A 27,789-nucleotide genomic window follows, 5' to 3' on the forward strand; every position below is an offset into this window, starting at 1 on the left:
ATTATAAATATATTTTCTATATATGTATAAATTTATTTGTGGTTTCCAGGCAAAGTTATGATGTAACGATTGACCTTGCAATCGAAGGTGTCGATAATCTGCGATCTGTGAACACATTAGACTTGAAAAACCCGTACTTCAGGTATACCGGTCAACCTGTTGTCCCTCCACCAGGTACAAACACAATATCACCGAGTGAAGCTTACTGGAGTGCACTTGATGCACAAGGTGCGAGGCAAGGTTAGTTTTAGTCTGCTTTCTCCTGCCTCAATGGAAGGAGACTTAACAATTGCAAACAGTGCCAATCAGCCTCTTTGCTTCATTCTCCACAAATGAGTTGAAGCAAATATTTTAAATCACAGGTTTTATTATATTATGTACATAAGTTCTCCCCCCCATTTAATAAATAACATGTGCATGGATTTTTAATTTTACAATTTCCAAAGAAAGCAGTAGTTTTATTTGGTAAAAAGTAATTTCTGTCATACTGGAGGGCTTAAACGTCTAAATACCCATGGATGAGGGGGTGGTCAAATCACTTTACAATACTTTCTCCACATTATTCACAATTGAAAATCCGTGGGCTATGATGGGATGTGAACCCAAGGTCCGCTAGCATGGCAAATATAAGTTGGATGCTCTAACCTCTTTGCCACCGTGGTCCCTATATTTTGTACCATTAAGATAATTTCATTTTAGTTTAGGCATTGGCTTTAAATCTTCAAATTTAAATTTTAGATGAAAATTATAATGAAATCGTGTTAATGGGCTACAATGGATAGTAAAGCTGTCTTAAAATGCCTGAATTTGTTAAATGGCTAATAGTTTTAGTATTTAAAAAATATATATTATTATTGGGCAAATTGTATAAATGGTAACTATTTCAGCTAATAATTTTATTTAATGATTTCCTGGTCTTTGGGGTGATGAACTTGTAATTTGGTCATTTCCAAACATTCTGGTCTGTCTGTCCTTATTGTTTTGGCTGTGTTTCACAACCTATAGTTTGTTTGTAAAAATATAAGGGTTGAAATCTTTATTCTTCCTGCGTGTAATGGGAAGACCCACAAATACAGATATGCCTGAAACTACTGCATGATGTAAAAGGACGAAAAATCGTAAACAATGTAAAACGACAAAAAATAAACATAACATTAAAAAACTTATAAATACACAAGTTGACACCTGTTCACATACATCATTAAAAAGAAGAAGGACCGATGACAAGAAGAGCAGACATCGAATCGACAACCGTGCAAAATGTTCACTCATGGAAAGTTCTTGAGCGTCTTCAAGTTCATCCAGTGCTGGTTCAACACGTCACTAAGTCATTCCATACTCCTTGGCAGTTTCAAACTTGTCAATTTCAAACATGAATCTCAACACTGAAGTGGTGCCCATTTTAACATTATTATTATTTTTATGTAAAGTGTGAGTTATTATTATTTTGCCAAAGAAAAATGAGGAAAGGAAAAGGCACTCAATCCCTTTTTTTTTTTTTAATACATTGTGGTCTCAATAAAAGTAGGTTGAATAGATTTTTGCTATAGTCCACTAAAGACAAACAAAGTAGCCCAAAACCTCCTCATGACCTTATAAAAAGAGACTCGACTAAACAGAAATCACACAGACACTAAACACGGTGAAATGCTAAAATGAAATAGGTGGACTAAAATGATTGGTAACAACCAAATTACATAAAATTTTATTGTTTGTTAACTTCATTTGTTTTTTAACCGTTTTCAAATTTTTGTTTCCCTGAATGAACATAACAACGTTTCAACATTACAATTTAACTGTTGCAGCTGTAAACATGGTCAATGGGATTTCTGTGAACGGCCTTGGAGAAGTTTCATTGGATGGAACGGCAAATCAGAATGGCACTAACCTTATAGGCCTAGGTAATTTATTATTTAATCTTTATTATTATTAGTACTATTACTGTTATTATTATATTTACAGGGTATTTTAACAGCAAAGATAATATTTACCTAGGCTTATAAAACTTCAATTAAAATGGCAGTCCATTATAGCTTAAAATGATGACAATAGAATGAAATTAGCTTTTTTATGTTATAATTTTTATCTATTATGCATAATAGATTAAAAAAACCAATATGATATTTATTAAAAGTCTTTATTTAATTGTAAAAACATACCTTTACAGTTTCCCAACCAAATATTCATCCTGGTTCTATTACAAGTACTGGAAGACAACGAGCAAGCACTTTTTGCCAGGGAACACAAACTCCAAATGTCGCCGGAGTTGGTGGTATTATTACGCCAACAATCTTTTCCGCTCCAACAGTAAGTTGAATGATTTAAATATACACAATTAACTATACGATGTGATAATTTTATACTTAAGCAATGAAAACATCCAAAATTGTTCCCATTATTTAAGAACAATTTGTCAGGTAATTTTATATAACTGTTTATAATAATAGAGTTAGTCTGCATGTTTTCCACCTAGGTTGAAAAAAGAGAAAACAAAGAGTTTTCAGAGTTTGGTTTGTGTCTTCAAGGTGGCTTGCTTGTTCACAGTTTGCTTCATTAGGTTTTTGACGATGTGGTTTTTTTTATATACATCCTTTATAATGATTTTATAGTGTTATTCTTCAAAAAGAATTGATTAAGTATTAACCTATAATTGACCGTCCAAATTGTTTCAAATCTACATATTTGTGGTTCATTTCACTTTTTAAATTGGTCATTCAATACAATGAATATAGTTTATTTTTCAACCAATTCGTAAAGATATGTCTAATAAAAATTCAAATTTGTTTTTAATTATTCGATCTGAAAGCCCAAGCTTCTTACATTTATAGAAAAGCAATTTATGTAGAATGAAACCAAATTATGGATCATAATGGGATTTGTTGTTAACCCTGCTAATATCAATAAAAATCCATAATAGTTGTTAATTTAATGCAGCAATTGAAGAAGTTTAAAAGGAATAAAATGTCCTTTTGAAATTTACAATTCATTTTCAATTTAAAAGTTACACGGTCTTTATATTAATACCCCACTACACGTCAAAAACCACTTGTTAGCAAGCATTTTGGGATTTTTTAAAGATATAACATCCATATTCATCACAGCAGTAGTTTGCATGGCTTATTATCATTTTGGCAAGGGTAAATGAATGGTTATGCACAGTGTTTCAAAGCATATTAAAAAGCATTGGTTAAGGTAATACTCAGTGAAAATAGAATGGACATAACCAAAATGATTTATTTCTCAACTGAATTATTTACAGTACAGTTCTACCATTTTATTGTGGTAGCTTGTCGATTTTATATACCGATATTTTAAATTACGGTACCAATAATCCACAAGTTTTATATGTTACTTTACCATGTCAACATTCAAACATTTATTCCAAAACACACTACTCAAACTCAAACCTAAAATTTTTCGCTATCCCATCGTGCTACAAGTCCAAATAATTCTTGATGATAAAGATTAATTTTTTTACCCCACTACCAGTACTGTGTTTGCTGGTAAAAATTGCTAATTAGGATAGTTAACAAAAAAAATTGCTAATTAGGATAGTTAACAAAAATATTTTGTAGCGGTGCATGTACCAAACCAAATTATGGAATAGTTCTCATTTAATTTTGTTTATAAACACTCACATTTTGGGTTGACAAATAGGTTCTTTTGGATTTTACACTACTACAAGTTCACGCTGCTCTACCTGCCTATGTTGTAGTGCTACCATCTAATGCAGATGCTTAGTTAAAAGGCATCATTCCCCATATTGTTTAGTGAGTTTTCACTCTGAATATTTCAGTTGTATATATGTGTGATTTTTTTTCATAATGTGCATTACCAGAAATGAACTGCAAAGGTCAATAAAAAAATATACAGCACATATGGGGATGCTGCCTTATAGCCACCCAGTCGAGGTTGATTAGAATGCTGTAAAAGACATTGACAAAAATCTGTCACCAACAGTGCAGGAAATTGATGTTGACTGCCAAAGATGCAACATGTGCGTCAATTTTTGTATTTTATAAGATCATCTGAATTTTACATGAATCAAAAAGCTTCAGAAGTGTAAAATAAACTATTTCATTATTTAAAATGTACTCTAATATGGCATACTTTAGCATTTCAAAGGTCGTAACGGGATTAATCCTCTCCCTAACCTAACAATCCTTAACCCATACTCTATTTAACCTAACTTAACCATCTTCAACCCTAACACTACTTAACCTTACCCTGCATCATCTAACTTAACCTAAACCCTAATCTAACCATCCATAACCTATTCCCTACTTAACTTAACCTAACTATCTTAAGCCCTAACACTACTTATCCTAGCCTTACTATTTTTAATCTAACTCCTCCTATGTAATCTAACTTTACCTAAAACCTAGCCCAACTTAACCTAACCATTCTTAACCTATACCCTTCTTAACCTAACCTAACCTTAACCCGACCCTACTCAACCTAACCTAACTATTCTTAACCCACAAACACTGCAGGAAACTGATGCAGTATTAAACATATCCCATACAAGCATTGAAAACCCATTTCAAGTTTGGACCTCGACCAAATTGACTTCACACCTTTATTTGTGATCCATTGCAATGTTTCCAAGAAAAAGAATCATTCTTTAACATGTTGATTGTGGAACACACAACTTGCTTGTCATGCAAACTGTCCTGGGTGTGGTGGTCTGTGTCCATACTCTACCACCACTTCACCAACTACACAATACCATTAGAAATTCCTAAAGCCTCTCCAGAAAGGGCAGGAGTGTCATGGCTATAGTCGTTTAAATTTTTTTCAACTAGAAGTGATTTTTTTATTTGTTATATGAAAACCACGTTGCGACTGGGTATATGTTTGTTTGTTTGGTTATTTTAATTAATTACTCATTTTGTGTGATTATGTAAAATGAAAACCTAAATATTGTAAAAAGTTGAAGCTTGTTCAGCTACACAACCAAAGCGAACAAACGTTCTGTCGGTTGCCTACTTCATTTACTTACCACTGTGGGGGATGCAACTGTTACATCATATAATTTATATCACTAGATAAACATAAAACAATCAATTACATTATTTTTAACTACATTTATGTGATAAATTGAGTTCCACCATGGGCAACTAAAATAGCTAAGTTAAAGCACATGATCAATGGAGATGAAAAATGTCTCTTATTCATGGTGCATATGAATTGTGGGGACACGAGCGAGTGCTGTAAAAACCTCAAAAGTGGGATTACAAAGAAAATTATAATTGCTATGTGGTGGGATATTAAAGGTATATATAGCCTGCGCAATAAACATGAAACATCTAGAATCAGAAAGGAATTTCTTATATTCCTTGTCTTTCACACATTGCTAATGACCTAAAGTTCATTGTTTGCTGGATGTTTTGCTCCATCCTTGGTTTTCGACTTAGCTTCTGGTTACCTCTTATTTCAATCGTAACAGAACTCAGAAGGGAAAAACCTTCATTAACAAATGTGCTATAAAAAGGACATGGATGAGTTTATCACCAGTGAACCTCAATAGTTTCATAAATGTGTTTATGATGGTTTTATGGAATTAGTTAAAAAAGGTGCCTTTAATAAAAATAGTCAATAAATAATTGACATTAAGTTAAATTGCACTCATACAGACTGAATGAACGTATTTGTCAACCCAATATATGAAGGAAATGCACAGAAACTTTTTACCCAACACATTGTTCATTTGAATCTTCGTGAAGATTGTAGTAAATAAAATAATGTAAAAAGCAGTCAATGGAATGAATATATTTAACATATATTTTAAGACAACTTGTATATATTTTCAAAAGAGTCCCTTGCACATATAAAAAATCTACTGTATTACATTTCTTTGCGATGTACCAATTTGAAATAACGAAAAATAAATTAAAGTGATACCTGTCATACTTAGCCTTAGTTGAGCCTAGGCTAACTCAAGCATCAAAAGCCATCTTTTCTGACCTCCACATTCTCTCTCCTTCCTCGTTGTCCCATCAGTGTCAGACTTCTGTTCAGTCGTGGTGCCCTATCTGGCCTTCCCACCTTCATCTTCGGCAGTCCTCTGAACTTGGCCTTGGCTCAGTCTGCGATTTTTATATTTCAAATAGCTCACTCAACTATGAAATTTTACAAATTTCAAATTCCATTTTCACAGTGATTTTTCTCAGAACCTTCCTTTACCACTCACTTTAAATTTACAATTCTCCTCTATCACCAGGGCATCTAGGTATTTAAATTTTTGCAGCATCTGAAGATATGCTCGTTCTCTGCACTTCTTTCCTTTTTCCTTTAGTACTGTTTTTATGTACTTTGTTTTATTCTGACTCTTAAGCAAATACTAGCGGCTCCCATTTCGAACTCCTCCATGGCTTTTGAAGGGCGGGTATACCTTTGTATGACCATGGCATATGTACGACAGTTGAGTCGTAATGTTATTTTGTTCCTGGGTTCATCTAGATTGCTCTCATTAGCTTGTCGAGAGCCAAAGTAAATAGAATCAGTACCTTTGTTTATGCAATTCCCCATGGTTACCAACCTTACCGGTCATTTTCGCAAGTCTTACTGGCTTTAAGTGGATCCCTAATGATAAATTTCCCTAACCGTCTACATATTTATGGAATCGCCTGATTCAAACAAGGTGGTGCAGGCTTACATTACACTTTCCAATGGTAGTCGTAGTGCCAAAGTTCATTGTTGATCTCCCTCTGCCTTAAACCATACTGGTAGTCGCCAATCGCCTTCACAGCCCACTTGGTTCCCACTAACAGAAAGACAATATCGTCATAATTTTGACATGCTATTCAGTCACCTTTCTTATAAAAAGCACAAAAAACTTTTATGCTACAATCCTCCAGCATAGTTTCTTGTGTCTAGGTGTCCCATACTTTCTATATGCAAGTCTTCTATATTGAAACAAATCAGCTGGTATCCCTTCAAAATACCTGAAGCTTGGTGATTCTTCCACTAATTCCTCCCAGTCTGGTACTTTCTTAGTTTTGTCTTTGAAAAATAAGGCCCAAGGAAATGTCCATCATACCATCAAGCTTAATGTCCCACTATCCATTAGGACAAAAAGTAATATAATTAAGCAGCAAAAGTTATAATCTGATTTTCAATAGCTACTAAATTATTGATTTCTCCAGATTATACAACCCATTGAAATATGGGAAAATTTAAATATTAATTATGCCAGTGATGCTTGAATAACACAATAAATTAACACGTAGCAAATTCAATTTAAAGCCAGTGGCTTAGCTTTGTCAGATCTTTAAGGAGGATTATTATTATTTTTTCTTGCTATAACAAATCTCCAGGTAATATCAGTATGTTTTATTTTGCTATATCTTGTTTTACTGATGTTCTTTTTATTACCCTACCCAGTGATAGCAGCATTTGCACATTAGTTAGTTTCATTCGCTAATTATTATTAACAAAGTGCATTCGGTTAATTTTTAGTCTTAAAAAAAAAATAATGCAAAAAGCCATTCCCTTTCTCCAGTGAAAAATGCAATCATTGTTTTACACAGTTTTTGTTTCAACTGTCAGATCATTTGCATTAACAATATTTGGCAGCTTAAGAGAGATGCATTCATGTTTCTTTTAAGAACTAAATTTTATGATGAAACTTTCTCGGACTGCCTCAGAACCATGAGGGAAAAAGCGTTTGTTTTAAAAATTTAAATTCTCATTTTGAAATTTAATTATTTTCTTTACTTCTTTATTTTAGAGAAGAAAAAGAAGGAAATTACCTAAAAATTTAATGCAATTGGTGTGACTCAGAAAAACTACAATCGCTTGGCTGTGTCTCTTCCCCCTTGGAGGGAATTTTTTTTTTTTTTTTTTGTTTCTGATCCATTAATTATCCTTAAATTATATTAATTTTTATTGTTAATAACTGTAATTAATTATTTGTAATAAATTACATGCTATTTTGATTCAATTAATTTTTACCTAAACCATTCACTTTTATAGATACCGAATGAGAAAAATGAAAATCTTTGTTTATCAGTTGAAGAAATGTTAAGAATATATGACCCATTTGGGGATGAAACTGATGAAGAAAAGTTGGAGTGGACTCTGCGATAATTAATGTGCCAATATTTTCATTAGAGCCGATATAAAATCCCCTTGTTTGTGTAGTGTTGTGTATATATTTGTTTTTATTGTATAAATGTATCTCTTTTATGTGTCTTGAACTTGGTTAATCCATCAGTGTTTTAAGTGTTTTAATTTATTTTTTATCGCACATATGCTTTTATTAATTTTGCTTTTTGTAAAATAAAATATTTATTTTTATCATCTTAGTTGTGTTTTTGTGCATGTTTTGCGTTTTGCATGAACTAACCTTTCTAGTACACTCGTGCGTGTAAATATATGTGACTATCCAAATTATTAATCACACAATGGGTGGGCAAGTGCAAATTTCTGGAGTCGAGGCATGATTTAAAAGAAATTTCAATTAAATATACATAGATATTTAAACTCTTTTATAATGATCAATTTTATTGTTTATATTTCACATTACTCTTATATAATTATGAATTTATGAAACCCAAAAAAAAAGAGGAAGAAAGGGAAAAATTTTGTAAACCCATTTGGCCAAAATTAAAGCAGTGACGGAATAATAAATAATACATTTAATGCTGATCCTCTGTTTAATAACTTGGTTGACTTTAATTGCAATTTCCCCCCTGTAATTTGGTTACTATCGATCATTTTGGTCTGCCTATCCTCACTAGGTAGGTTTGGTCATCAAATATTTTTGCTTAACTTAAGTAAAGATTTCCACTTAGTTTTTTTTTCTGAATATTCATCAAAATATTAAATAAATGTTTTCTTCTGATAAGACAAAATGCATGTTTATGTATATATATATATTTTTTTTTTTTTTGCAAATGTCAATTTGTCAAGTCATGCTTTTGTGATAAAATGTCAATGAACTAATTTTTTGTTAATTTGCATGCATTTGGTGTGTCTTTGTTTTTTCATTTGTTGGAACACAAAGGATTTTGTGTTAGAAACAGTGTAAGAACTGGAACAAAATAAGGTAACTGCCTGTGTTTACTTGTCCATAATTGTTTATAAAAATTAAAATTGTTGTGCCTTGCAACCGAATTTTATTGTTGCGGCAATAATTCATATTTATCAACGAACAATAATTTATTAATACATATTTTTATATGTTATATGTGTTGCCAATAATTATGTTATAGTAATTAACTAGCATATTATCATTAATCAATTGATTTTCGTAAATATCCTATGGCATTATAGATAGTTTTTATCAAATAAACCTATGATGGACAAAAATATAAGTTATAAGCATTCTAGAAAGAATTTTGTATGGGGGGGGGGTGAAACGACTGCAGTGGAAAGAATCCAGTTGTACTCATTCATGAAGGTATGTTCTCTATACTCTTTATTAAAATTGTATCCAGGTAATGTTTTATGTTCAGCAGAAAAAAATAATTGGAATATTTTCATTAGTAGAAACTACACTCCCCATTCAAAAACATGGCAACACCCTTAGATTTTATGAAAACGTGTTCATATTACATGAATCAAAAAGGCTCAGAATAAACAATAATATAAAATAAACAATTTCAAGGGTTGTAAGGTGTTGATCCCCTCTATAACCTAACAATCCTTAAACAATACCCTACTTAACCTAATCTAATCATCAACCCTTCCTAATCTAACTTAACCTTAACCATACTTAACCTAACCTAACCATTCTTAACTCTAACCCTACCTAATGTAATATAACCTAAACCATAACCCTACTTACCGTAACCTAACCATTGTTAACTCATACTCTGCTTAACCTCTCCTAAACATCATTAACACCTAACACTACTTAGCCTGACCTATCCTTAACCCTAATGCCCCTTAATTAAACCTAACCTTAACCTTACCTAATCTAAATTAACTTAAACTGTAACCCTGCTTATCGTAACGTAATCATCCTTAACCCATACCCAACTTAACCTAACCATAACCATTCTTAGCCCTAGCCTTATCTAATAACCTAATCTATTTTTAAGTTATTACTTAACATAAACCCTAACACTACCTAATCTAACCATGTCTTATCTAATCCAACATGTGCTGACTTCCCAGCAAAGCAAATCGATGACCCCATAATGGTCATGCAAAAGAAATATATATATCATTCCCAAAGCATATCCATGTTAAAAGGTTTTTAGTCATTAACATTAAACATAATTGAATTTTAACTAGAGCCCGGACATATCAACACTTCTCACCCTTTTCAATTTTCTTTTCTTAACACAATTTTTTTAATATTTTATATGGCATAAGTATTGCTCTCTCTGGCTTTAATAATTGCTTCCATCATTTTTGGCATACTCCTAAAAAGTGCAAAGTTGCCATGAATTATTATGCTTAAACAAATGATTGATAACCTAAGAAAGGCATAAAAAGCGCTACATGATATTGTAGAATTATCTCCATAATCTTAACCTTGAGTTTATTGGTACCAAATCAGTACGTACCTCCCAGAACATAGATTTCCTTTAAAGTTTCGAACATGTAGATTACTGTACTGTTATCTTGAATTCTAGACTTTTTCATGGCCATCTGGACTGTTTAAGGTCCACTCTCGTCTCATCAATAGAACGTTTTCCCATTCCTCTATAATCCACTATTGATTCTCTTGCAAAACTAATTCTCTCTATGGTGTTCTCTGGTGAGGACACCTTTCTTGGTCCTTCTTGATCTAAGGTTTGAACCTCCGTCTTTTTTTTCTGCCTCATTTGGGTAGGGATGCCTTTAACAATTAAACTTTCATCTATTGTACCGATCTTCCGTCTTCTTTCAACTTTTGACTCTACAATAGATATCACTCCAGATCTCATATCAATTCCACCAATCAGTAATGCCTGAAGCTGTTGACTTCTGCTTTGCATTTTAATAAACTGGCCTTAATATTGTGATTCTGGGACTTGAATTGGTAATTTCAATTAACTCCCAATCTCCTTGTACCTTGTAATAAACCTTGAAATAAATAATGCCAAGGTGATTAGCGATGAGCACAATGATTTCCATTTTTTATGGAGAGTGATGATTCTGACTGATTCATCATGGCCTTAAATGAGTCATTATGACAAAACAAGACTAAAGAAAAAGAGAAATTTTTTTCTCAGGCTAACAAAGGTAAAAATTGACTGAACCAAGGAAAGCTTTAATCCATAAATATAAACAAAGCCTGGGTAAATGTCAAAGACTAAAAAACAACCAGATTTATAGGTGTTGCGATTTTTTTTGTGTGGAATATTTTATTAGTGTAAATCCATCCCGATGAAGTGATGAGATGTATGGATTGAATGAATTATTAATCATTTCAATGATTAAGAATGATCATTTGAATTGAATTGCATCTTTTTGACTTATTGAGTCTCCTCTATTTCTACTGGATAAAGTGTATTCATACCTATGGACCCTGGGAACCGAGAAAAAATAATTTAAAATGATTTAAATTTAAAGTCTAATTTTCTTTCTTTTTTCCGCATGCATTTAAAGGTTATTAGACATCAATTGATTTTATCGGACGATAAGAAAACAATAAACATGATTGTATTAAATGAGAATAGATATAAAAAAGTTACATACCGAAACTACGCTATCAGCAAACTAGGCATAAAAATTCCACTCGTTTTATACACTTTTTGAAACACTTAAATATGAATTTTCATAGAAATAAAAATAAACATTTTTTGATTGGAACTTGGTCATTTTTAGTCTCTTGTTTGGTGTTGGGCTTAAAAATTCATAAATCTTCTGGATTTTATCCAAATGCAACATTATTACAACCACTGCAAAGCCTAATTTATATTCTTTCAGTCTATGCCAACAAGGTTTCGATTTTATATCATTATCACTAAGAAAAATAAAGATGAAATTTAAAAAAAACCCTCCCATATGTTTTATTTTATAGTTCTGATTATATTTTATTTATGGAGACCAAATTACTTGTCGAGTTCTATTTCAAGTAGATTTGCGGTCATGCAAAAATTATCACCATTTTTGTGATTAAAAAAAAATCAGGCATTCATTTGGATAATGAAAAATTTGAGAGAAAAAAATATTTTTTGATTTTCCCAATAAGTTTTATTCAGGGTATTTTGGGGTGTATAATAGAAATATAAACTCTGTTTCTTAATCAAAATATTTTAACCTATTTGAAAAAAAAAAAAAAAAAACGGCGATTAAATTCGAAACAATCAAAAACCATAAAAAAATAAATAAATAAATAAAAAATTTAAAACATTTATCTTAGCTTCTAGGGCTTTTGAAAGAGAACATTCAGACACGGTCCTAATATTTTTCAACCTAGCATCACCAAAAAATGTTGGATTGAAATTCCATGCTCTCCCTTTGAGAGTAGTGAAAATTACTTCTATATTATATAAAATGACAGTTTTTCAGAAACTAAATTTAATTTTTTATTATTTTTTTATTTTATACACAGGATAAAGTTTAATTTGTAATTTATTAATTCAGTTTAAATTCGTTTAGATAAAAACTGGATTTTGTTTATTTTGAATACGTTTTTTTCAACGATCTATAAATACTTTTTGCCCACCTCTAAAACAATGATTACGGATATATCCAGGACACTCTGTGGCAAATGAATGTTTATAATAAGTGAAGACAAAAGTTAGATAAAAATATAATTTTTAAATGCAGGTAATGAAAACAGGGAGAAGAAAGGAAATATTGAGTATTTTCTCTTATTTGTTTAAAGCTCTTAAAGCTAGAAGATACTAATTGTTGTCTAGTAGAAGATTATAGTTGAAATTCTGCTGTATTTGTAAGGCACTGTTATTTGTATCAATGTACCAAATCCCCAAATTTTGGTATGGGAACCTACTCTGCTTGTCCTCACTGGGTTGGTCTGTCAGATGAACTTCTCCATTTGGACATTTTTCACTGTTGAGTCTTGATTTTTTCTTTTCTCAACCCATTTTCTAGGTTCCAAAAATTTATCAGAATTCCTCAAGGGGTGGGTTAATTAATATTTGTATTTTGGTCGTTTCTGATTTTGCTGTGCGTTTGATAGCCTCAGAGCTGAATATGCCATGTAAAATGCCAAGACGGTTCTGACAGACCAACACAGCAAGGACAGGCAGAATAAAATTATTGGCGATGACCAAATTACAAATCCCAAAAGCCAGGTAAGTTTATGACCAGGTGATAACAGATTTTAGAATTTTGTCATCTTTTATACACAAACTTAGTTTATTATGAAGTTTTTTATGTCTTCAATATGAAGAACAAAGGTAAGTTTGTTAAAAGAAATTATATATAAATTTTGCTATAGAAGACAAACTGGATCTTTTCTAGAATGATTAGATGTCAAAGGTTTGATTACAGACGAGAATTCACAGAAAAAAACATGCATTTGCATAAAAACGTCCCTAACACTAACCTTACATGACCTAATATCTCCCTAACACTAGCTTAACCTAACCCATCCTTAGTACTGATCATAATCCTACCAATCTAACCCATCTCTAACCCTAATCCAAATCTAACCTAACTGGCACTAACCCTAATTCTACCTCACCTAACATAACCTGTCTCTCCCTAACCCTAATCCTATCTAACCTAACCCATCTCTAACATCAGCATTAATTCTATCTAACCAAACCTGTCCTTAACACTAACCCCAATCCTATCTATTCGTAACACCTAATTTAACCTAACTGTCCCCTAATACTAACACTAATGTGTGGTGTTTAGTGACAGTCTGTTAATGATTATTTGGAAATCGTGAAATGTGGTCTGGTGTGATGTAGGTTTTAGAAAAGCATTTTATTTATCGTGCCAACATTTCGATCTTTATTGAGATCATCTTCAGGGCTCAACATCTTTGTTTTCCATGTAGATGTGTCATTCTTGTGTGTCCTGTTGGGAGATATTCATGTATATTCATATATATCTTACTGGCAACGGAAAACAAACACTGAGCCCTGAAGATGATCTCAATAAAGATCGAAACGTTGGCATGATATAGAAAATGTTTTTCTAAAACCTACGTCATACAAGACTGCATTCCACGATTTCCAAATAATCACTAACTCTAATTCTACCTCACCTAACAGAACCTGCCTCTGTCCCTAACACTAGTCCTACCTATCCTAACAACTAGTCCCTGAAACAAACCTAACTTTTCCTGTCCTAACCATTCCTAGTTTAACTGACTCAACCTATGGGCACTTAAAATGCACAAAAATGGGCATGCAAACAAATTTGTGAACCAATCCCAGAAATAAAAAGACTGCTCTATAAACTAAACTAAATAAATGTTTGATAAAATTGTATTTGAAATCATGCATTAATAGTTTTAATCTTGTTTTGAAAGTTTGCAAAGAACAAAATAGTAAATATTAGAATAGAGTATTTTAATTCTTTAAATTTTTAAATGTAGATTGATCATACTAAATAAGACTGGCTTTGTCCTTTGAGAGTTTTGGCATTTTGTCATTTTCAAACCAACCGCTGATGCTTACAATTTTATAAACAAACGACCTCACAATAACCACTGAGGTTATTTTCAGTGATATATACTAAGATTAAGTATTTACATAAGTAAATAAAGATCCTGTCAAATGTGAAAAAATGATAAACAATAGCAGATGTGCAGTTGAAATCCAAGTTTAAGCTAATATTTGGTAAATCATAAAATAATATTTACTGGTTTCGATTTTCTTTTAACCACATAAGCATGGACTGTACTAGTAAAAGTAGTGAAATGTGCTTTATACAATGACTTTTAAGCCTTGGACTTGTAAATAACTAACCTGGCTAACTTCCTGTGGGTCAGCACAATATTTATTATCCTCTGCACCTTACTCAACTTAGAGCAAGTGTCATATTTATGTCTTAAAGAGATGAAAAATTACGAAGCATTTCGCTCTTGCTCTTCAGAGATTAAAACACAAGTTGAAGGAACTCACAGAATATTTCTATTAAGTTGAAGGGATGTTAAAAATTAATTGTTGAAATTCAAGCTCATATTAGTTTTTTACATCTTAATAGTAACCGTCTTAATCTTAATTTAAGCTTTACAATCAGCAGTTTTTCTATAATTCGCCTATGACCAGAGGTTAAAAGGAACTTTCACACCTCAACCAATATTGGTCTATTGTTCTAATCTCTATTACTATTTAGAGCCTCTTCTTTAAGCTTTGTATCAGATCCCAAAGCTTAGTTAATGGCTCCTCCATGCTTCAGGCTTTGGGTTTTCCTCTCCCAGAAGTAAGAATATCAGCCTGCATAGGCTTTCACATCAGCAGACGTCCTGCTGTCTTTTCTTCCTGGCAATATCTGCAGTTCTAGTCCTAACTCTTAGGTTTAGTTAGTTCTGTCGTTAAATTCTGCTATGGTCTTTGGATGAACTTGTTCTCTGTCCTTGAATACAATCCCACTGATCGAGGACTTTTCATTGACTGATGGATATGCATTTTGGAAATTCAGTATGTCACAAAAGAGTTCAGGCCGCTAGGTGTCCTTATCGAACTGAATGAGACTCGAATCAGCTTTCATTCATCGGGTTCAATAAAAATTAATTAATTTTTGTTGAATTAAATGTTCTTTCTAAAACATTGTCCTAGCAACCTTAGTTTTGTTCTTAAAATCAGCAATAGGAAGTGGGGCAATTTCAATTTTTTGTAGAGCTCACTGCATTTTCTCTTGCATCTTTATTTTTATACTCATCGAGTTGCATCATTATTAGGCCATGGGTTTCATAAATCATAAACGTTTGTGCCTCTCAATCCAAGAAAAAGGCAAACGTCTTAACTTTACAATAGTAAATCGAGCAATTTCCATTTCTTTGAGCTAAAACAATTTCTTTTTTTTCACAAGTTTTTGATTCTAACGGTATTAATTCTTATGATAAAATTCTAATAATTTTAGCATCACACTTCAAGTGCACTTGAGGCTCATTTTATTTATTAAAAGAGTTAAGTGTATATAAAAAATTATAAAGTATTAAATACAAGTACACTATTTAATCCGCAACTGATCCTTTCTTTGATAAATATAGGATTCAGTATTGCTCGTGGTGTCGGTGGCCGCAACATTTTGGGCAATGACACGGTGTTCACCACTGAAAAGTAAAGGTTCTGGGTTGGAATCCACTGCCCCTGTGTTTGAACCCAAAATATTAAAAATGAGCTTTTCTCTCTCTCTCTCTCTCTCTCTCTCTCTCTCTCTCTCTCTCTCTCTCTCCTCCCTCTCCTCCCTCTCCTCTCCTCTCCAAAAGCAATGGCACCCCAGGAATTGATATCTGCTGTTGCGAACCGCCATTAAAAAAAAGTCTATTTCTGTGTGAAACATTGGTTAAAACGTTCAATGTTAGCTGGAATTTCAATTTTAGGGCAATTTTTTTAAATTATTTTTTTTTAATGTATTATACGGCCTGGTTGCAGGTCAGCCAAAACTTCTCCGAACATTGAACATATTTAAAGTCATTTATTCGATTAAGGTTTTATTTAGTTTATGTATTTAAATTAATGGTTTTTTATTTTTTTACAGGCAAGTCAACTTGTGATAGGTCAGGCGTCACACTTCCCCGTGAACAACAGCTTAATGATTGGAGATTATGTTACTCCTGGTAACAATGTTTTAAGTGTCCATGGTTATAGACAGTGATCACTACTTATTCATAATTTAGAGATGAAAATGCAGTGTCATCGAATAAATCTTTGAAATTAAAGTGTTACGATAGATTGTTCAATTTGCAAATTGTTAATTTATTAAATGAAATTAAGAAAAGCTATGAACTCAAAAATAAAATCTATAGGGAATGAAACTTAATTAGTAAGTTACTATTGCCTTAAATTTAAGTCACGTCCCACTGTTATTATTGTTATCCACTTTTCTGTTTTTATTTTATTATTTTTAATTTTGTCTATCTGTGGGATATTTTTGCCTGAAGTATTAAAACATGAGCTCAATTATAATTTTATTTGCTAATTCAATTCGTTGAATATTGTGTATTTTTACACACACTTGTGATGTATTGTAATTAATTATAAATAGCTTAAGCCGGTTAGAGCAAATTGTATGGATATTTAAAAAATGTAAACGTAATGATAACAAGACATATTTTGTTTATTGTATTTTACATTATTATATTTCACTGTTCCTTATAATTAATTTTTTTAAAATAATTGAGTAAAATGAAATATTTATAAAGCCAGGTGCTTGATAGTAAGAGATGAAAAATGTAGCTCTTTGGTATTTTGTGTGTATGAAATTCCCCATAAGGCGTAGTCGCCTCTGTGATAAATAGAAGTACGATTTATTTAGGCTCATACCCATTTAAGCAATAGTTTTGAATACAGTTAGAGGGTTTCACTAATTTAGAGGTAGAAATTAATGGTTGTTTAGTGATAAGATTTCTTGGTCTTGTTTACAATCAACACCTGGCAGTCGCTTTTATTTTTCTAAACGACACTGAAAAAATTTACATAGTGCAAAATCATTCAGGTCCCACTAGGCATGGATTTTAACATTAACGAGAAAAATATAAATTTTCTTGAAGGTATTTTAATTTTAAGGTTGTACATACAAAACAATTTTTTGTGTGATCAGATCGAGTCATTTAATTCACGGTCGATCAACAAATTGACGATTTTTTTGTTTCTTTTGAAAATGAAATTATTTATAATTTAAAATAATGTCTCAAATGCACATCTAGTGAGACCGCTGCCTTATATTATTTGTACATTATATTTTTAGCAAGACCTTGTGTCTTATAATTTAGTTTTGTGAATTATATTTATATTTGTGATTGTTAATAATGTAAAAATAGTGAAATTTTTTAATTTTACATTATGGTTTTGCATGGCGTAACACTCCTGTATATATATTTGTGTCCAAACTTTCTTATCGAAAAGCTTTCATCTTTTAAAATTTTTTAGACTATCGACTTGTAAATTAATTATATGTTGGATATTTTTTAATACTACATAGATTGAGATCCAAATTCTACAAAACACTGTATAAAGAATTTTTTCGATATTCGAGTGTAATTTGGTTTTGCAATTTGTATTCATTAGGATTGTATTTGTGTGCCCTTCATACTTGAAGAATTACAATAGTTTTATTTAAGTCTGTTCTGTTTACTGGCAACCCTTCAAATATATATTATAATTAGAACAATACAAGTGAATTATTTTAATTAATCTCACTCGCCACGAGGAAAAATTATGTGTACTGCTTTACTCACAATATTTAACATTATGATAAAAATATGGCAAAAAGAGGGAAAATAAGAAAGGTTGTAGGCTGAGATGAGGAGTTGTGTCCGAGTAGTTCGAAGTCACGATAGCTCAAGCGGTTAGAGCAGTGGAGTATTGAGTTGAAGGTCGTGGGTTCGAATCCCGCTTGTGACACGCATTTTTGTCTCAACTAAAACCTTAGATAAAAAGTATAATTAATTAAAATTATGATAATGCTTTGAAAATTGTTTTATTTAATAATATAATCAGCATAATTATACAATTTAAATTTTACACAATTCTAGGTTTCAAAATGATTTTTCTTTTCTCAACTTTATAATAATAATTAGTGTACCATCCTTAAAACAAAGAAAAAAAATTGATATATTTACTTCCATATAATTTAAATTATTTTTAAATTGTATCTTGAAATTTGAAAATAGACGCACACACTCACACAAAAAAATGTATTACAAATATTATAATCCATCTAAGGAATAGTGTGTTTTCGCAAAGAAATATTTTACATTTTCATAGAAAATATGTAGTCTCTGAAGGAAAATGTAACTTTTTAATAGTGGGATTACTTTATTTGAAGGTGACAGATTGAAATATATTTAATTGGATTTTATTTAATACAAATAACATTTACAGCATGAAAAACATTGATTTTTATATCACATATTCTTTATACCACAAATTGTTCTTAATTTTTTAAAATCAAATTTTTAAAAAATTCGAAACCTCATACGATAATTTCTACTATAAATTGAAATTGATATCGAGATTACTAGTTTACAGAATTTGTAAATAATTATTTTTCTGAGATATATCGTAGTGATGAATAGTTTCCTTTTAAGTCATACATATCTCCACAAAATATGGAACGTGTTTCAAATGATTGTAGCTAGTTGTTAGTATTAGATGAGATTTTTAATGCTTTAAATATAGGATTAATACATATTTTGTTTTGAACTTGTATTACTAATTTACAACATTCGTTCCCCTACCTGTCATACAGTAACAAGTTGTTTTGAAAAACTCAATTATTTGCAAATCATGTGGTAAGCAGTCTGATTCTCCGTGGTATCTGTTTATCCTAAGAACATCTCCAACCAGCTGAACGTCATCGGTTGAGAAATCTACTGTCGCCTCAAATATCCCTCTGCTCGGTTTTGTGCTGAATAAAACTAAAAGTCGGAATCTCGCTTTGTTGAAAATGTGCGTTGATTTAATAATTGAATCGATGAACAGCTCGGCGCATAGATCAGTTGCTTGCTTTATCTGTAAGTTCATTTCAAGAAGGGCGTACTTCACTGCATGCATGGAAAGAGGGTTTGAGGTTTCGAAAGCAGACATCATCTCGTATGAATTAGAACAAATGCAATACTGTTCTGGGATCCCTGCAGAATAGCAGGATCGACGCGCAGACACAGGGTAGAAGAGCGAAGAACTTTTTCTAAATGAGGAACCCTCATATGTCGAAACGTTTTTTTCCAGTGTAAACATAATGTTTTCAAATGTTTTATATAAATCATATGTCGATACCAAACGGTTGCTATTGACAGTAAGTGTTTTGTACCAATCCGTGTTCCTATAGTTTCTCGGGAGAATAAAAAATGTGAAAGGCATCAAGTCCTCCATTCTGCCCATTTCTGTCATTCTGTAAGAGTCAATCCGATGTCCATGATCCCCCAGTAAAACAACAATTGATCTGTCTAAGAGGCCAGCATCATATGATGTCTTCAGGAAGTCTTTTAGCTCATCATCAGCATTCTAAAACAAAACAATTATCCTTTAAACCCTTACGAGTTGGTCTTATCGAACTAAATTATTTGATAAGCCTAGTTTTTATTTTTCTATAATCGTATCAATAATGCAATACAAATTGCAACCAAAATTAGGATAGATTAATTGCTAAGGTTAAGTGAGTACAAATACTTTGATTAAACCAAAAATTTCTATGTTGTGTCCATCACTGTGTCATTTTCACATCTAACATGTATTTATATAATTTAAACAATGTTTGTAAATCCCAGGCCCTGAAGATGATCTCAATAAAGATCGAAATGTTGGCACTACAAAGAAAATATTTTTCTAAACCTACATCACACCAGACCTCATCCCACGATCTCTAAATAATTATTAATTAACAGTCACTAAATACTATGCATTGCTGAGGTTAAGTGCATGGTGATTAGTGATCGTTAATTGATAATTATTCAGGAATCATGAGATGCGGTCTGGTGACCACCACAAAAATCTCACGATTTCTGAATAATTAGCTAAGGTTAAGGTTAAAAGAAGTCAGCCTATTTACTACTACCTTATGCACAATAACCAATATTGGTCTATTGTGCAATCCCCATTTTTATCTAGATCTTTGTTAAGCTTAAGGTTTTTTTATCAGAATCCACGGTTTGTTTAGATCTCGCATATAATTCAGGCCTTTGATTTTTTCTCTCTCTCAGGAGTAGGAATCATAGTCTACATAAGCTGTCATACTAACAAAGGACATGTTCCGCTGTCTCTTCTTCTTCCAGACAATATGTGCACAGGCTTGTTTTTGCCTCACCGAGTCTATACATATTCCTCCGAAGTCTGCAGTGTCCAGTTAGCAGTCTGTTATTCTAGCTCTAACGTCCTAGATTCAGTAGTTCTGCTATGGCCGTTTGGTGAACTTTTTATCAGATCCCAAACCTTTTGTAAGGAATCCTGTCTGCATCCTTTAGGCTCAGGCTTTTTCTCTCCCAGGTGTAGTACTCTCAACCTAACATACCTAACCCTAACTCGCCCCTAACACTAATCTTACCTAACTTAACCTGTCCCTAACAATACCCCTAGTCCTAGTAGAAATAATAAAAGTGGGGTGAATTTGTAGATTCACTTTTCCTAATAATGGTACTACTCACACAATTTGTGGTTTACAGCAGTTGTAAACCACAAATTCTGTGAGTAGATCCATTATTTACAAAAAGCCTTAATCCTTAACCATCTAAAACTAAATCTATCCCATCCCTAGCAATAAATTTAATTGTGCCTAGCCATAACCTGTTCCTAACCCTAATCCTATCTAACCTAATCCATCTCTAACCCAATCCTATCCAACCTAACCTAACCTAACCTTTCCCAAACCAAACCTCAATCTAACATAACCTGTTCTGATTAGTGATCGTTAGTTTATGATTATTCGGAAATCGTGAGAGGCAGTCTGGTGTGACGTAGGTTTCAGAAAAACATTTTCTTTATCGTGCCAATGTTTCGATCTTTATTGAGAACAAAGATGATCTCAATAAAGATCGAAACGTTGGCACGATAAAGAAAATGTTTTTCTGAAACCTACTTCACACCAGACTGCATATCACGATTTCCGAATAATCATCGACTAACGGTCATTAATCACCACACATTTCTACACAAGAAGAACAAAGAACATGGGATTCTATGAACAAATTTCAACTACATATGGACACAAAGCAAAAAAGTATTCTGAAGGACATCGCCAACAATGAGAAGACCCTGAAGATGATCTCAATAAAGATCGAAATGTTGGCACGATAAAGAAAATGTTTTTCTGAAACCTACGTTACACCAGACCGCATCTCACGATTTCCGAATAATCATAACCTGTTCCTAACCCTAACCCATCCCTAACCCAATCCTACCCATCCTAGCCTAACCGGTCTCTAACCAAACCCCAATCTAATACCTAACCTACCCTAACACTAACCCTAATCCTACCTAATGTGACCTCACTGATTAACCATCCCATTTAACTAACCATTTCTATCGTAACATAATTCAAACCCATGTACACTTCCCAGTTACTCAAAAATGGTTATGCACAAAATTTGTGAACAAAACATCCTTGCAAATGTCTTGCTCTATAAACTATAAGCTCTAAAAAAAACATTTCAATTAATTAACCTTTTGATCTAAGGTCTTGGTTGATATGAAAAAGCTAGTGTCAAGAGCGGGATTCGAACCCACGACCTTTGTCTTTTCTCTTTGGAATACCCATTGAACTGAGGTCTTATTCTTAACCTATTGTCTGATGGATCTACATGTTTGTCAATTTTGAATGCTGCAAAAGGTTCTGGGCCGATCGATACATGCCCTCACCATGCCTATATTCTAGAATACCCATTGAACGGAGGTCTTATTCCTAACCATTGACTGAAGGATCTACATTTTTGGAGATTTTTTCTGTCAAAAAAAGTTCAGGGCTAATAGGTCCCCATCCGATTTTCTTGGCTAATTCATCAGCCTCCTTGTTGCCCCCCGCTGCCCAGTGAGCCCAAGTTCACAAACAAGGCCTTGCAATCCCAAACAGCTCTGGACTAGGGTTGAGGTAGTTGCCTTTATTCAGTGTAGATGGCTATTATTTTGTTAGCAATAATCAGTCTTGCATTGCTTGAAACAAAGTTAAACCTGATATATTTTAGCACTGCCGGCATGTTTGTCAAATTGTGCAGTTTTGATAATAGAAGGGAGTCTGTCATAAGTTTGAGAAACTTGTTCTGGTAATATTAGACCTGTGTGGCTAGACCCAGATCAAACACCTGAAGGCACAGCAGTAATCACACCATCTTTAATGAGAGTAAGGCAATTACTCATAATGGCTATATAAAAGAGACTTGGCTTAAAGATATTACACTAAATTTACAAGGAGTTTAGACACTTTTATAAGATCGTCATGGGTCGAGTGTGTGTGTTGGTGTTATTTTGGTTTATTGGCACCTTGAGACACACTGAAGATGGTGAAATGCAAAAATACATATGACACACCAACACTGAAATTAGGCAGTTAAATGATTAAAAATGACCGAATTACATCCTTACTCCAGAATTGTAATTAAGTCAAATTGTTGTTTTTTATTTGGATTAGAGCAAGTGGCATTAGGTGTTTGCATTAACAACAGCAACAGAAAGAATATTTTTCTGCTAATAATTATGTTGAGATCCAATAGGTAATAAAAAATAATTTTGTAAAATTGTACAAGTCTACAGACAAAATGATCATTTTTCACATTAAGAATATTAAATTCACTAATTTCGTGGTCCGCTTGACCAATTGATATATTACAATTAATTAAGGTTTTTAGTTGAGATAAAAAAGTCAATGGCACAAGCGGGATTCGAACCCACGATCTTCGGCTTGATACGCCGCTGTTCTACCACTTGAGCTATCGTGACCTCGATCCACTCAGACATCAACTTCCCATCTCAATCGCACCTTTTGAAATTTCCCTCCTTTTTGCCATTTTTCAAGTTCAAGCTCAAGTGGTAGAGCAGCGGCGTATCAAGCCGAAGATCGTGGGTTCGAATCCCGCTCATGCTATTGACTTTTTTATCTCAACTAAAAACCTTAATTAATTGTAATTAAGAATATTTTTATCATGACTTTTTTCCTCATTTAGGACTTTTTGAGTGGCCTACAAATGCTCATATTTTAAAGTCAAAACCTTATCTTGTATTGGTGGATAAAAAAAATTCAATACTTTGTTGAGGTATATTGTGAAATCATGTTTTATACTTACACTTGCTAAGTTGAGGGTGTCGTGCGTTAACTCGTTATGAAGCGAGAAAAGAAATTTCGGGCAATCCTTGTAAGTTTGAAGAAAAGACTTGATATAGTTCAAGTGAATAGAGAACTTTGTTTTTGATCCGAGACAGTACTTTGAACTGTAATGCTGGGTCAGTGAATACTCGACAGCTTGCCAAAAAGTGTAGGCATAGTGGTGCGTTGGCTTTCTTAAGAGGCCATCTCCGTGTAAGTTAAACATGTTAATTTGCGGCATGTCTTCGGCATACATTGTCGCCGCTCCTCTTTCTTGAAACCCATCCCAGAGGAATTGCATGTTCTGTACAAATAAATTTCACGATAATTGTGTCAAATTTCAAGTTCCCTTACTGCAATAAATACCTTGAAATTATGTGGAGGTGGAGGAACAGGAAGACCAGTCAACATCGCCATCACATTTGGAAACGTGTTCACTCCAACTTTATTTACCCCTTTCATCTCCACTGTTAATAGATAGTTTCTCATAAAACGGTACGTTCTAGGAAACTGCCTTAAAAAGTTCAACCTTGACATAGAATCTAATCCGATTATAATAAGACCCACCTCTTGGTCGTTCTATAACAATGCCATAAAAAAAAAAACACACAATTGTAACTATTTTTTCATGAACTAGTGAAAATAATTAGTATAAATTTAAAAAAAGTTTAAATTAAAATTACCTTATAATTCCTTGGGCCAGGATTCCTTTGAGTAAAAGCAAAATAATCAGCATATATCACTGAGCCTGCATAATTTGAGCATTTAGCAAAGAGAAAATCTGAACTTGGTTTCACTTTGCTGTACATTTTCACAAATGGCTGCATTTCAAATTCAATAATCGTACCACTGTATTTTCTCCTATAAATTTCACTGTATTCACACGTGACAGAAGAAGACCCAGGAGTCACATTGAGCTTTTTCCAATTTATATTATTAAACGACAAATTTCCCTCGTTGTCAATATACAAAAGATTATAACTGTGATGAGAACAGCTGAAAAAAAATTTAGCAAAATTTCGAACACAAATAAAATCAAAATTGAAAATACTTACGTTATATCAGGCATTTTTTTGTAAAACTTTCTTGCTTCTGAATTAAATGGACTGTATTTTGGAATTTTGCAAATGTCCGTATCATTGGAGTTAATATTAAGTGTTCTCTGAAAATTTTTAGAACTAGTCTGTAACATCAAGACAAACATTTTTTTAATAGCTCCAAATTGACTCAAAAAGGATGAACAAAAATGTTTCATTTAATCAGATTTAAAATTGTATTGATTTCTTTTTAAATGTAGTTTTATCATTTCTGAACATTTTGAAATACAAAAATACATCTGAAAGATCAAAGCATCGGTGATAGGCATACTCGGATGACTAAAACAATCAAATTTAAGGTCCATTACCTAAAAAAAGACCAATTAATGTAGGCTATATTTGATATACCGATGGCTTTAATACAGAGGGTGTGTCAGGTATCTATGGATAAACCGTAGGACTAAAATTCTTATGAGCTGTGGGCAATATGCAACTGTATTTTAGGCAGAAACTGTGCGAGAAGAAAAAAAAAGGCTGGGTATTACCAACAAAAGTAGTCCGTCTACTTGGTCTAAGGGTAACTTAATGCTGGTTGCATCAAGGCCCAGTCAAACTGTGGAAAATAAAATTACTTTTGTTAGGGTACCAGGGTGTACAGAGGAGAGAGGCAATGAGGAGACTGATGAATTATCTAAGAAAAGTGTGGTGATTAGTGACCGTTAATCGATAATCATTCAGAAATCGTGAGATGCGGTCTGGTGTGATGTAGGTTTCAGAAAGACATTTTCTTTATCGTGCCAACGTTTCGGTCTTTATTGAGATCATCTTCAGGGCCTGGGATTTACAAACATTGTTTACATTTAACAAATACATTTAGGATGTGGAAAAGTGAATTTATACAATGCAAAATATATTTTTTATATTCAATCAAAGTATTTCTACTCACTCAAACTGTTTGTATTCTGTGTAATGGTGCCATTCTTGCGTGTCGTGTTGAGAGTGCCAGTGAGATTTTGCTGTTTTATGTTTATATACGTTGGATTTTGAACGGGTGGGAAAGGAAGTCGGTATAGAAAAAAAACATTTTTGTATAAGGCGTCGGCTTCTTTGTGATGAGTTGATGTATTTGTTAAATGTAAACAATGTTTGTAAATCCCAGGCCCTGAAGATGATCTCAATAAAGATCGAAACGTTGGCACGATAAAGAAAATGTTTTTCTGAAACCTCCATCACACCAGGCTGCATCTCACGATTTCTGAATAATTATCTAAGAAAAATTCACTCAGGACACCTATTGGCACTAAAACCTTATACAGCAAACAAAATTGCTAAAAATAGATCTATCAGACAATGGGTTAAGTCTTTGGTTCAATGGGAAGGTACTCCAGGGCATGCGAAAAATGCATCAAGGAAAAAAAATCGGTCCATGTAAAATAATAAATATTTTTATGAAATTGCGTTTTTTGTCTACGAAATATAATAACTAAAAAGATATAAAAAAAACCTTGAGCAAAGCTTTGTGATTTGGTAAAAAGTTAAGCTTAATGAAGAGTTCTAGACAATGATGATGCATTAGGTCGTAAAGAGATTGACTCTTAACATTTTCCGCACATGTGTCCAGCATGTTGAGAAAGGTTCCTGAATGTGTCCCACTTAATTGAAGTGTGCTATTCCTTGGCTCCTTGGCTATAAAGAGTGGTATGAGAATTGTGCTTGAGCATGGCACTGAGTATTTGGATACTCTGTTCTGGTTCTTGGAAGGGTTGTTTTATTGAATATAGTATAGTGATGATAGTTTTGTGTCCCTAGTTGTGTTGAAAAGGAATATATTTATTAACGTGAATGTGTAGTGATGGCAGAATATTGGGTACCCCATACTCAGTTAGGTTAGTTATATAATAAGTGTTAAGGGGATAGAGGAATATCGAGTACTTCAGCTCTCTAGGAAAGAATGTATTTAAGTCTGAGTGAGTGCGTGAATGGGAGACATTGGGGGCTGAAATGACCAAGCTGTTGATAGCCTCTGGAGGCCAACCTTGCGTATGGACGGATAAGAATGAGGTCTGATCCTGGACTGCCCACATCTGGAGTGGGTGATTCAAAATCTCAACTCGGTATACTGTGTATGTGCATGTGCATATTTGAACTTGTATAAATCAGCAATCCTATTAACCTTTTACATTTCTTATCTGCAAAATTTTGTTTAAATGTGCATTTCTTTGACAACAGTTCATCCATTCAACTTTCATTCCTTCTTTAATTTGGTAATTTTAATTAAACCACAATTGAAATATATTTTTATAATTTTCCCCCATATTATAAATTGGTTGTAACATAATTATAGGGACATGAAATTATGAAGTATGTATAATGAAAATTGGTTTTAATTAGTCATGGGCAGTTTTTGATCTTCCAGATTGCGAAAAGATGTGTTTTACCTCTAACAAAAAATACAGCAATAATATGTGGACATAGATGTTTTCTGTGTGACACACATTATGAGTTTTTGTAACAGTTCATTGTGAATTTGCAAAAATTGCATTAAAGTATGGTTTTATTAATTCCATGTTCACAGTTCAACTAAATTTTGTCTTTTTTTATATTTTAATTTTTGTGTGTAATTTTAACTTACATTATCGATTTGTTTGATTTTGTATTCAGCCGACTGGAAGATAAGTACTAAGAAGTATATGGCTGTGAATCAAAAGCAAAACGTTAATAGAGAGTTGCACTTTTTGAAAAAATATTTCAACTTACATAATGCAATGACTACAAACAAAATCTGAAACTTTTTCATCATTAAAGTGATTGGCACAATACATGGATCGAAACAAGGTACAGTGCAGTTATTGTAGGTCCGTCTTGTTCATTACAGTTTCCCCTTGATGTCTCCAAAATCTTGTGAAATCTAAACAACTGATTTCTTTTATTA

The 27,789-nt window shown here is 32.7% G+C and overlaps 2 protein-coding genes across 9 annotated transcripts in view; one reads left to right on the forward strand and one right to left on the reverse strand.

Moving 5' to 3' along the window:
- The window catches only part of LOC106666618 (histone-arginine methyltransferase CARMER), a 61,813-nt gene extending 43,663 nt beyond the window's left edge, over positions 1-18,150 (forward strand). For 2 of the 6 annotated variants that reach the window (XM_014393930.2, XM_014393923.2), the window contains 4 exons: positions 50-240; positions 1,806-1,901; positions 2,168-2,307; positions 16,570-18,150. In XM_014393930.2, the coding sequence (XP_014249416.1) occupies positions 50-240; positions 1,806-1,901; positions 2,168-2,307; positions 16,570-16,686 (544 nt within the window). In that variant the 3' untranslated portion in view covers positions 16,687-18,150. Of the gene's footprint in view, positions 1-49; positions 241-1,805; positions 1,902-1,962; positions 2,069-2,167; positions 2,308-7,732; positions 7,874-16,569 lie in introns of those variants that run through there. The other 4 variants (XM_014393925.2, XM_014393927.2, XM_014393928.2 and 1 more) reach the window with 4 other exon arrangements.
- Positions 18,151-18,674: 524 nt separating this feature from the next.
- On the reverse strand, positions 18,675-27,764 carry LOC106666665. 3 transcript variants are annotated; one of them, XM_014394015.2, is made up of 7 exons: positions 27,615-27,764; positions 27,490-27,551; positions 24,876-24,982; positions 24,504-24,816; positions 24,187-24,399; positions 23,801-24,124; positions 18,675-20,036 (listed from the first exon to the last, which is right to left on the reverse strand). In XM_014394015.2, exons 1-7 carry the CDS (start codon positions 27,655-27,657, stop codon positions 19,245-19,247), a joined length of 1,854 nt encoding a protein of 617 aa, XP_014249501.1. In that variant the 5' UTR covers positions 27,658-27,764; the 3' UTR covers positions 18,675-19,244. The 3 variants fall into 3 exon arrangements, with proteins under 3 accessions (XP_014249501.1, XP_014249500.1, XP_014249499.1); XM_014394014.2 differs by having other exon boundaries at positions 24,504-24,801; positions 24,876-25,003; XM_014394013.2 differs by having other exon boundaries at positions 24,876-25,003.
- Positions 27,765-27,789: the final 25 nt, after the last annotated feature.

The sequence above is a fragment of the Cimex lectularius genome, unplaced genomic scaffold, assembly GCF_000648675.2.
Source record: "Cimex lectularius strain Harlan isolate CLEC.00 unplaced genomic scaffold, Clec_2.1 scaffold56, whole genome shotgun sequence".
Taxonomy (NCBI): domain Eukaryota; kingdom Metazoa; phylum Arthropoda; class Insecta; order Hemiptera; family Cimicidae; genus Cimex; species Cimex lectularius.

What these genes read in the sequence shown, in the direction of transcription:
- LOC106666665 (XM_014394013.2), bottom strand. Translation starts at nt 27,657, where the DNA reads ATGATGAAAAAGTTTCAGATTTTGTTTGTAGTCATTGCATTAT. An exon ending in CACCTCCACATAATTTCAAG is followed by an intron (nt 24,125 to 24,186) that starts GTATTTATTGCA and finishes TTATTTGTACAG; the next exon opens with AACATGCAATTCCTCTGGGA. An exon ending in ACACCCTCAACTTAGCAAGT is followed by an intron (nt 20,037 to 23,800) that starts GTAAGTATAAAA and finishes GTTTTGTTTTAG; the next exon opens with AATGCTGATGATGAGCTAAA.